Below are 12,541 nucleotides of genomic sequence, written 5' to 3'. Positions count from 1 at the left end.
AAGAGGCTAATTTTAATCCACGTTTTACACTAAATGTTTGAACATTTCTATGAAGATTTGATTATATGCAGCTACATAAACATTACTGAGGTATTGATATTGCAGGGTTAGTCCTGGATTATAAACACCAGCCTTGTTCCAGAGCTACTTGAGCTTCAACACGGGAGAGAAGATAGTTTCACTGCTCCTTAGTGGTGCTGGGGTATTTATATCTCTTGAGCCCATGCTTGGCATTGAGCATGCTGACTTTAAGTTCACGTGTGGCTGCTCCCGAGTGCCCAGTCCTATTGTTTAATGCTTTTTTGATGGATATTAAACAAACTGTGGGTACAACTGAGCAGATCTGTCAGCAGTGGTTGGTTGTCTGGTGGTGTGTGTGTTGAAGACCCAAAAAATACACAGACAAAACCAGTGTTAGAAGAAAAACAACAGTACAATAAAAATAATGAATATTGTAAATTAGATACAAAATTAAACTATTTTTAATGTCATTATTATTATTGTTGTTATTGTTATTATTATTATTATTTAAACCCTCAATCATTAATCAAATGCATTAATAATTGGCATGCCAAGCAATTCTTGTGACATTCTCAAACATTTGCCAATAATATTTAAATTCAATTAAATTCCATGTATTTTTATATTTTTTATTCTTTTTTTTTTAGTAATAATTTTTGAGTAGTGAAGGACTGACGCCCCCTCCAGGGTGTGTTCCTGCCTTGCGCCCAGTGATTCCGGATGGGCTCCAGACCCATTGTGACCCTGACCTAAATAAGTGGTTACAGACAATGAATGAATGAATGAATTTTTGGGTACATTAAGTGCATTAAATTGGGAATGTGGAGCTCATACCAATCCACAAACTGCAGAGTAATAATAAAACAAAAAACAAAACAAAACATCATGTAGATGTAGTGCTGTGATCCATTTGAAGTTTCAACTGGAACGTCCCGACAAGCCAGATTTCCTACTTGGAAATTCGAGAGTGCCACACCAACCTCGAGTTCAGAATCCAAGATGGCTGCCCATGTATCAACAAGGTGTAAACTAAATATGATCATACAGTTTATTAGCGCTTTTATGTATGTGTGTCTCATTAAATCATGTGTCTTTCATACAGTGCTGATATCAATTGGTATTGCTAACAGTGCTAACAGGCAACAAGCTAACAATGAAAACCTATGACAGCATTTCTCAAAGTGTGGGGCGCAAGGAATCGGAATCGGTCTTTATTAATGCATTTCTGTTTTGCCAATAAAGCTTACTCAGTAAAAACACCCACTCACAATGGATTCATTAATAGCCCTTAAACATGTTAAAAAACACTAGATAGGAGACCAGAAAAATGTAGCTTGCCTGGAATCATAGTGCGAAAAATGATAACTGATGTAGGCATGTTAATTGTAGCAGAACTATATAAACAATACAACAGGGCAGTGGACGTAGTGTATGATGTTTATGACTTGAGAGTGGCAGTACCAAGCATGCAACCCCTTTCAAAATGCAACTTTTATTTTGAAAACGTGCCACTAAGTTGAACACATGAACGGGTCTTATTTAAGCCTTCGTTAAGACGCCTGTTCAAATATAGAGGTGCTCCAATCATCTTCACTGGCCTCCGATTCACCTCGACAGGGTCTGATTTTTAAGTTAGCTTTTACTAGCTCTGGGCTTGAGGTCAGTAACGAGGGCACAGCAGATAAAAATGACATCCGACTTACAAGGCAAATGGATTGTAGCATTGGGCACTTCAGAGTTGTCTGAATATATATGAGTACTGGTTAAAAATGGTGAAAACAAGAATGGAGAAGAAAGCGTACAAAGTGAAAAATGACAAAAAGCCAGGGTTTCTGCTCATTGCTTTATTCTCATGAGCACCTTTCATTCAGAATAAAGAGATGATCATTTTCAACAGGTGCTGAAACCAGCATTTCTGGACAGAGCTGTCTAGGCAGCATGAGAAAAGTGCTGTATTGTTTGCTCCTTGGGGTACTGTGGCTAAAGCATGAAACACACTTTTCTATAAGACACCAGAACTGCTATAAAATGTGGAGTAAGGTTACTGCGGCAGCCAGAGGGACTCTATAAAACACATTCATATATCTGGAGAACACATTCACAGAATGTACATGAGGCTTTAAGCAACATTATGGGTTTTCACGTGTTTGCTTTAATACAAGTGAATACATATATAAGTCAGGCTTTGACTTCTACTGAGACACAAACAGCTGGGCCTCATGCCCCCACTATTAAAACCAAGGAGCCATTAGAAGATAAGTGAAGCTGGGGATCTGGGTGATGGCCCAAGCAATGATCTCCTTCCACAGTGGAACAGCTCCCCTCCTCAGCAGCTTAACTGACCATAGACAGAGCCAATGGACTGTGTTTGGCCATGGTGTAATTCTTCTGTTCTCACTAATTGAGAAACATATTGAGAAAGGGGGGAGGGAGAGAGCTGTGCAGATAAAGACAGACAGTGCTTAGTCGGGCAGTTTCAGGATTTACGATCAATATTTACTGCCATATCAACTTAGTGGTTAAGAAAAGACAGTATGAGCACAGACACTGACCATGATACATTAAAAACCATCACAGTTATTGGGTTATGCCTTTTATTTGTATTACTTTACCAAATTCTTCTAAATCCGTTTTTTTTTTTTTTGGATGATTTTATTTTTTCAAACAATTTATTGTCTCTTCTTGATTTTTATCTCTCAGTGAAGCACTTTGAGCTAACAAACAGCAATCTGATGTATGTCACTACCTATATTTCAACAAGATTACATTAAAATACACAGATTTCATTCATATACAACTTATATTTGCTATAAATGCACAGGCTGCGCACTGTTTAGAAGCATAGCTGGCCAGCTAACAGGCATTTGTGGTTTAGCGCACTACACAAGAAGATTTTCCAGCGAACTGAGGCTCAAATCACACATATTTAGAGGATAAAGCCTCATACATGTGATCTTAAAGTCTACTGAAGTGTCATATTGAAGTTGAATATTTTGTTTGTTTTCAGCTTAATTTGTCAGACCTTTAACCAAGCGCTAACCTCAGTGCTAAACTCACAACTAACATCTGAGTAATGGAAAACCAGGACGGGGGAGGGGGGGCTTTGTTGTATTACTGACGGGGTAGAGGTTGGAGACCTAGCTGTCCAGGGAGTGAGTTTTCACTACATTTTCGAACACAGCCTACATAACAACCAATCGCACCCTTCCGCTACAGCAACTCAGAGACCAGCACGCCACGCCTATACAGGTATGGGGAATAGAACACTGATGCAACAGCAGAATATATGTTTATGTAAAGGTGAATGAATATGTGAATGGAAGTGCGTTTTGTGAAAAACCAGGACAAAATGCGTCCCAAGAAGGCGTCACCAGTCAGTGAGCTCACACAGCGCCCCCTCCCTGTGGCTCTGTTAAATGCACATGAATGAACTCTGAAATTTGACACCACACACGCCGTAAATACGTAAATATAGCATTACCGCTATACCTCTCAAACACAGTGGAGATGCATGTTATCCATAGGACAACCACAATATGCAAATCTTCTATATCAGATTTCTTTATGGTTTAAACTAACATTAATGATTCGTCTGAATGATTATTAATAAACAATTATTTAAGTGTAATCAGTTTTAAAACATAGTAACTCAGTAATAACCCATGTCCTTGCTCCCAAATCTACCAATTACTCCACAGTCCATACAGTACATGTACTTGTTTTGAAGTTGAAAGCTAAGGAAAGGTTCTCTCTGTGAAAATGAGACATAAAGATATAGGCACAGTCCAGCAGTATTTGTCAAGCTTGAATAATCAAGGTTTAACTATTGTTTGCATATTTATGGAACTATGTGGTGCAGGCGTTTGGTTTTTCCGGAGTCTTCAATATCGACAATAAAAGGCCTCAAACACAGCACCGTCTTAATGAGGGGTTATAGCTGGCTGTGCTAAAGGTGGATCATCTGATTTAAACCTTAAGGTCAATGAAATGCTCCTTGAGACCTTGAGAGTTTATAAGTTGCTAATGCATTTACAGATGTAATGAGAGATAAAAATAAGAAAGCCCTATTGAAGGTGTGTGGTGTCTCCACACATCTGTTTCTTTGGACACACACACCTTCCTTCCCTTCATTTATAAATGTTTTAGTCTGCAGTGTGCACTCCACAACAATCCATTTTTTGTTGAACTCACTCTCTCTTTCTCTGTCTCTTGTCAGACTGCCCCTGATGCTTTTGGCACTGCTGAGAAATATCTCCTCCTTTTATCTGCTCTCTTAGCAAGCTAATGCTACTCTCCTTCCATTTTCTACATTGCCTTCTCTTTCTAGTTAGGTTTTTACATTACAGTGATCCAGAAAACATTACTACTTTTGGTTTGGTTACAGATTTTTCTTTTCTGATTTAGAAATGGCAAATTCTACATTTTAACTAAGGTCTACTAAGTTGATAATGGTGGGGCATATGCTACCCCCACCCAGAGAGATTAAGGCCAGTGGTGCACACTTTGATTTCTGACCATGCTTGACACACTGAATGCGTACGCAGGGCGAGGAAATCAAATGGAACACGGATTGCTGGTGTAGTATTAAAAAAAATATATATTAATGTATATTTTTAAATATTCAGAAATAACATGTTGCAGTTGAGAATGTTTCGTGAAGTCTGAAAATCAGACAGTGATTTTGGGACCTGTGTAATGTGGTAAGATAATATCTCAAGATAATATTTGAGTTTCACCATTTTGAAGTAAGCTACAGCTGTGATATCACTTCAGTGCATTAACACCATCTGGAGATGATGACGACAAACGGACAATTATGTATTGCAGTCTGCCTACATTTGGCACAAACACACACACACACACACACACACACACACACACACACACACACACACAGATACATGTTTACAACAGAGTAACTTTTGTGTCTTGCATTGAGTCAGTCAGTGGCTATAAATATCACAAATGTACTTGAGTGAATTATTCATGAATCCTTTTAAAGATATTACTGTATTTTCATGTTTTTGTAACACACTTACAACCTTCCCCACCTACTGTTACCACCCCCACAGCGGCGCTAACACCATCATACAACTTTCTTTTGTTTGAAACAGGTAAAGTATTATCTTTCCCAGTCTCCCCACAGATTTACAGATCACTAACTAGCTTTAATCACATTTCTATACAAATCTATGCTAAAATGTATGATTGTTTTTCCACAGAATAATGGCCTACAGAATCTGAGGTCCTCTGACCTGATTTGACCTCATGTCCCATTGTCTGTGTCCCAGCCTACAGCAGGTGCCCACACTAATAGCACTTAGACCTAGAACGACGTTGTAGGCCACAAAAAATTTTACGATGGACAATTGGCACAGCTAGTCTTTTAAAACAGATTCCCATGCTCTATCCCCTCGGCTGGAGGAGCTTTGTGCTGGAGGGAGAGAGAGAGAGAGAGAGAGAGAGAGAGAGAGAGAGAGAGAGAGAGAATGAGAATGGAGGGCCTAAGTGGAGATTCTGCGTCAGCACTGGGGCTCGTGTTGGTGGATGACTCATAACGCTGAAGGAAGCGTGTTATCATTAATGATTAATGGCGGTGGATGTGCATTTTCATCTCTGGCAGTACGACAGGGCCCTGCTTGTAGGGAGTTGGTGTGTGATGCTACAAACCCACAGTGCTTTCACGCAAACTTATAAATAAACTGATTAATCTGGGCATTAGATTCTCAGCGGCTTTTTCTCCTTCATTAATGTTCAACAATGTTGAATAGTTTTCTGACAAATTTTGCTTTTTTTAAGCCAGAGATTTGTATGAATGAACAAGTTTTCATTGAATTTATGGCTGCCTCTTCTGAGGAGCTAATTAGCTAGAACTAGCAGTACAGCGGTACAGTCAGCCCTCTGTACCTGCAGGGGATTAGTTCCAGTCAAAAGCAAAATTCACAGATGCTCTGTTAAACTAAATAGAGTAGTGTTTGTAACTAATGTACTCACAGCTTGAAGTAAACTTTAACGCTCCTGTAGATTATTTATAATGTGTTATACACTATAAATCTTGTAAATATATTTTATAATATATTATTTAAGACGTAATGACATGAACATTTGTTCTGTACATGTTCAGTACAGACACAGTAGAGAATGAATGAGACACAAAGTGAACAATTTTCTAACAAGAGCTGGAGAAGGACTGAGAATCTGTGGATGGTGAAATTGTGGGAGGCTACAGTAAGGTCCCTTTATTCAGTGTAGTGTTCAGTACACTGCAAATTAAAGTTTTACATTTGGGAAACTTCTGGAAAGGTTTTTGAATATTTTTGTCTCACAAGTGATTAAATCTCACAGATAATTTTATAATTTCTTGTTGCATACTAAGGCTAACCATTCAGTAGCTACAGGGACTTCAGACAAACTGATGGGGCTATCCTTAGGTTATAGAAGTGTGGCAAAAAACACGCACACAATGGATTCACAGTGTAGTTTTAAATGAAAAATAAATACAATGAAATTAGCATTATTCTTAATCTGGCAGCACATGTAAATGAGAATATACAAACTAATAAAATAAAACTAAACTTAATCCCTAAAGAGCAAAGCCTGGCTTAGAATACAAACCAAACTGTAAGAAAGGCAGACAACGAAGTAGAGAGAGAACGCGAGAGAGAGAGAGAGAGAGAGAGAGAGAGAGAGAGAGAGAGAGAGAGAGAGAGAGAGAGAGAGAGAGAGAGAGAGAGAGAGAGAGAGAGAGCCCATTGAGGATGCAGTGTGCTTCTATAGCGCTTGCCCAAAATGTGTCTCAAATCAGGTGGTGGGCTTGTGTGTGTGTGTACAACAGCGCAACAAAATGTGACCTTTGCATTTAAGCCATGGAAGGACCTGAACATACACACACACTGGTCATTAGGGGCAGTAAACACACACACTCACACCCCAGAGCACACCGGGGAGCATTTAGGGGTTGGGTGTCTTGCTCAAGGGCACTTCAGTTGTGGATGTTGTGGGAGGAGACAGCACTGTTCCATCTCTCACCGTCCACAATTTTCCTGCCAATTTTTTGTTTGGGGATTGGACCAGCGACCTTTTGGCGTTTTTGTTCCCAAGCCCACTTCTCTAAACATTAGGCCATGACTATCCCCCTCCCACCCCCTCCCCATCAAGGAAAGGTTGTTCCTTACTGACAACCAAAAGACGGTCAAAGCCATTTTGCAGGGATTTTATGAATGACAGCCTCTTTATGCTGTTAAACATGACCTTTTGGCTGATTTATTACCCTGAATATTTTCTCAATTTTCTTATGATGAGACGTAATGGTTTCCAGAATAGTGATTTCAGGCTGAGGATCCTGGACCCTGGAAGTGTTAACAGACTGCTGTACGCATGCACATGACTAATATTTATAATATTTTTAACGGACCATTAGTGCTGTTGATGTGCAAATGATCAACCTGGCTAATCCACCTCCGAGCTGCCTGAACTGAGAGCAATCATGTAGGATTATTAATCAAGCACAGATTAATCTGAATTGTGTGCCAGTGTAATCAGATTTGAAACTGTGTATGTTTGTGTGTGTGGGTGCGTGTTGGCAGCTCTAGAGGATTTCTGATTCTCGACCTCACAGTGGGATTTTAAGCCACTGTAAACAAGGTCTGACCGCTGACATAATATTCCATGACTGCCTACGTCAACTCATGTCATGTCTAAATTATTGCAGAGATGTGCACATTTTCCTACCTATCCACCTACGCACCCCATGAACACAGCCGCTCGGGAACGCTGAATAAGTTTGGACTTTATTGGGTCACCGGTTCTGATGAGACATACGCACTTATAAGTAGTTAAGACACTTTTACAGGACCCAGTCTTCCCATTCTATCACACACTGTGTCACAGCGCGGGGCAAACGTTCATCCTCATCTGAGAAAGGCCAAGATAGCACCTATGAAACGGATCTGTTTGCCTTTTCATATTAAGAAATTCAATTAAATGTCATTACACTGGGAATGACTTGACTGGCAATGCATAATTATCTTCAAAGGATTGTTTCTGCTCTTTTAGACAAGTACCGCCAACGAGTGTTCGGTCGCTAACGCTAAACACAGCTTCCAATTCTCCATCACCATGGCCGTGTTTCGAGTTGTTTTTGGCTCTGCAAGAGTAAATCCCTCTCCAGTGTCAGCATGTCTTTTAAGTCATTAGTAGACATTTGTTTTGTTTGGAAACTTAAACGAGAAATCTTTCAACTGAATGAATGGGTAATTGCACACAGCGAGCCTCAAAAAAATCACGATCAATTATGTCATGATTACACATCTTACACACAAACATAGCCTCACTATCTCTTTCTCTCTCCCTCTCTCTGCTGCACCCAGAGTTTTTGTTTTCTTCAAGGAAAGAGAGAGAGAGAGAGAGAGAGAGAGAGAGAGAGAGAGAGAGAGAGAAAGAGGGAGAGAGAGAGAAAAAGAAAGGTGGGAGTGTGTGGGGTTTTGTGTGTGTGGGGGACTGAATCAATACTGACTCAAGGGCACCTGAGAGACATTGCTGTGTAAGACGCAGTGTGTCATCTGTCCTCTACTGATCAGACTAAAAGATAACACCCACACCAGACACCCTGAACAACAGCCACACACACACACACACTATCTCTCCTCTGCACACTGTGTGGAAAACAGAGAGTGATGGATGATCAAAACTCTTACGAGCAAATAATATTTATATGATATTGTCCTACAGGTGTGTGTTTATGTGTTTTACACACACAGAATGGTACATTTAAATTTTCATGACTAAAGAATAATAGAATCGTATCTTTCTTTGGGTTAGTGAGGTTAAAACTAGGTTTAGTGTACACAAACACACACACACACACACACACACACACACGTACACACACACACACACACACACACACACATATACAGACATAGGCTATTTCACGCCCATTTTATTGTAGAATCTTTATCTACTGGAGAAATATAAATGTCCCTGTGTAGTGTTACTGTTTCTGAAGCATTGGGTGTGTTCTCTCTGTGTCTGCATGGGTTGCCTCTAGGTGCTCCGGTTTCCTCATACAGTCCCAAAACACACGATACGCCAACTGGCCATGCAAAATTGCCCATGGGAGAGTGTGCGATTCCAGGCAGGATGAAGTGGTTATAGAAGATGAATGAATTAATTTAAGACAAATAAACAGTACATTAAAATGCACAGATATTATATTAATATTATACAGGAACTTATATGTCATGGAATTTTGCATGTTTTATATAGTGGAAGCCCTTGCAGTGATATAAGACTTATTTTCTCTTTCAATCCAGATGTCAATCATTTTGCCCAGAATCTGCAACTGCTAGCGTGCATATATGTGGCAGTAAGTATGGTTTTATAGTTCTCTATATTAACCAACCACTAAAGGTCCAGAGTCTGAAATATCCAGCAAGATTCACCCCAGACACTTAAGCTTTATCTTCATAATTACGTGTCCTTTCTTATCTCGTGTGTGTTCAGACGTAGTTTAGAGCCCTCATCATTTTACAGAATATATGTGCTCTGTTTTCACCCTGTGGGGAGAGCAAGGCTGAGTTCTTATAGCGGAGTACACTCTTCCTTCAGACTTTGGCTCTAATTAATGAACAGTCTTGTACTATACTGTACACCACACATTTCCCTGCAACAGTAACACACACGGATTCAGTTCATCATTCAAGTCGCTTTGTCCCAGATCTCTGCCCTTCAACATCGAAATCTTTCAGGAGCAAACATGATGTAGGCATCTCATATTTCATTCTGTCGGTTCAAAACGTGTGCTCTACTTGATTTCTTAATGTTACAACACACTAATGTTCACAAATTTCCTGGTACTGAGATTCATCTTAAAGTTTGAGTATTAAACAAAAATATTTTACTCCGTGGACGTGGCATTCATTAATGTCTCTGAACACTGCCTTACGTGTGATCATTGAGTGTGACCTGTATATTCAAGACCTGGTCATCTGGTCGTGATAGTAATGCCGCCCAATCAGCACTGAGTACTGGTAATGCCAACCAATCAGCACTCAGTAATAATGTTAATAACAATAAGTTAGTCTCATACAACCTGAAACAAGGGATCCAGGCCCTTTGGGTTGTGGATTTGAACCCTACCTCAGGAATTTGGTGTGTTTTCCTCATTTCTGTCTAGGTTTCATCCAGGTGCTCTGGATTCCTCCCACAGTCCAATAAAACATGCTGGTAGGAGGATTGGCTGTACAAAAGTGTCCATGGGTGTGAATGTGTGACTGAGTGTGAATGTGTGAGTGTGTGATGCCCTGTGTTGGACTGGTGCCTCTTACTCTGTTCCTGCCTTGCACCCAGTGATTCACGGTAAGCTCTGCACACACCATGACACCTATCTGGATAAAGCGGCTGAAGAAAATGAATGAATGTGTGAAAAAAAAAATACTGGAAATTTCTCCTTTCCAATCTCACTTGAGGCTAAGATCTAGAATTCTGTATAAATGCTTTGTGACAATGCCATACATTAGTTTCATTCAATCATTTTCTTTAACTGCTTTATTCTGTTCACGGTGGGTCTGGAGCCTACATGGAATGCCTTAAATGTAGATGTAAATAATGGGGTCACAAGTGTTACATGAAAGTGAACATGGCAGCCATTTTAAGGATTTTGAAACAAACCATGTCTTCGTTTGACACAGGTTTCAATATTAACATTACCATGCCATGTGTTATTTACATTTTGTGACATTATAATATTTTATAATAATTTCATAACCTGGCCTCAAGCTAGAATGCTAGTCATATACGACAACACAACTGTGTACAATATGTGCATTCCACTTCATTTACTGATACATATCTTCTTCTAAGAATGTCAGGGCAGTGGGCTCAGCGAGGTTATTTATTTATTTATTTTTTTTTTTATTCAGGAGCACATACATGAGCGGATAATCACTTTAATTGGATGCATCTAGTCTTTCGTCGTGGGTTTGAGTTAGTGCGCGAGGAGCTTTGGCCCGCTTTGGGGCGCCCCCTCGTGGCGCGTAGAGTGAGTGAGCAGGAGAATGAGAGAGAGAGAGAGAGAGAGAGAGAGTCACAGCAACGGCAGTGACTGGAGCAGCGTCACCGCCTCTGTCTTTCTGTCTCTCTCTCTCTCGCTCTGTATCCCTCCCTCCCTCCATCCCTCCTCCTTCTCTTCCTCCTCCTCCTCTTCCTCTCCTCCCTCTCCCTCAGTCCGTTTCAGATTGAGATTAAACAGCGCCTCGGATCTTCAGCTGCCTGCGCCATCGCTCCAGGAGGAAACCCGGCGCTTTTCAAAACGAGCCTCCCACAGCGGAGGAGCCCCCCCCACCAAAAAAAAAAACAAGACCACCAGAGTCTTCTCTACTTCTCTCTCTCTCTCTCTCTCTCTCTCTCTCTCTCTCTCTCTCTCTCTCTCTCCGTTCCTTGCATTTTTAATGGAAAATGGCGAGCGTCTTTCCCCTCGTCTGTGTTGTGCATTGGGCTCTTCTTCTCCTCGCGCTCTCTGCTCCCGGAGCCGCTATCCTCCGCTTCCCGCAGCGCTTCACGTGAGTAGGCGGTCTCTACGTGTACGTGTAGCTACACGAGACGCGCGAGACGAGGGCTCCAAACACGGGGGGCACGCGCCTCGTGCGTCTTGTGCCCTAGCTGGGTTTTAGGAGCTCTTTAAAGGGGGGGTCTGTTTACGCACAGGTAGCTCATATACACCCCCCTTCAGCTGACACGTGTCTCGTGTTTGGTTTAATGTGTGCATGAGTATGATGTGTGTGTGTGTGTTTGTTTGTGTGTTTGGTGGAGGAGGGGGAGTGTCAATAATTCTTACTCTTTCAGATAACCCCACATATTGATAACATTGGATTTACGACATCTGTAGTAAATTCTGCTGTCAGTAATTCACCAGCATCACTAACACTCAAGGGCGTTAACTTTGGGGTGATTGGACTGGACAGTCAGTGTGGGCTCAGAGTGTGTGTGTTGTGGGGGGGGGGGGCTTAGAAATATTGTACATTAAGGGGTTGTAAATTAACATAACACCAGTTTATATTACAGTTAATATTTGTCAGTTAAAGAAAATACTTGTGCCATTTTTAATAACAAATAATAATCCGAAATTGATCTTACTAATAATAATTAATAACCATTGGAGGATATTTTGTCTGTGTTAATAATGGTATTTTTAATGTGGATTAAAATATACCATACTTTATCACTTCTCTATGTCCTACTCCATCCAAGAGGTTGTTTCTTTTAGCTGTGTTTGACCAGCATTTAAACTGTTGCATATCATGGGAGGACGGCGTGCTGGGATTGGATATTCTTACATTTTTTTTATACTTTTAAAAGCATTTGCCATTTTATTTCACCTAACTGCATGCTCCCGGTTCCCTTCCTTCCTTCCTTCCACAACTCAGTTACGCCCCTTGGCTTAGAGGCATAAGTGGGAGCTATTTAAAATGCATCATATAGGTGCCCCCTCAGTGTGTGTCAAAAGAGCCCTGGGTGCTTT

General features: G+C 40.6%; 1 protein-coding gene across 1 annotated transcript in view; it reads left to right on the top strand.

Annotated features, from left to right (window-relative positions):
- Nucleotides 1–11,292: 11,292 nt before the first annotated feature.
- cacna2d2a (calcium channel, voltage-dependent, alpha 2/delta subunit 2a) overlaps nucleotides 11,293–12,541 on the top strand; it is a 275,566-nt gene continuing 274,317 nt past the window's right edge. Inside the window, exon 1 of the mRNA XM_066664996.1 lies at nucleotides 11,293–11,582. Within this exon, the coding sequence (XP_066521093.1) occupies nucleotides 11,479–11,582 (104 nt within the window). The 5' untranslated portion in view covers nucleotides 11,293–11,478. The remainder of the gene's footprint in view (nucleotides 11,583–12,541) is intronic.

The sequence above is a fragment of the Hoplias malabaricus genome, chromosome 3 (genome assembly GCF_029633855.1).
Source record: "Hoplias malabaricus isolate fHopMal1 chromosome 3, fHopMal1.hap1, whole genome shotgun sequence".
In the NCBI taxonomy this organism is placed as follows: Eukaryota; Metazoa; Chordata; class Actinopteri; order Characiformes; family Erythrinidae; genus Hoplias; species Hoplias malabaricus.
This window is presented reverse-complemented; position numbering and strand designations above follow the sequence as displayed.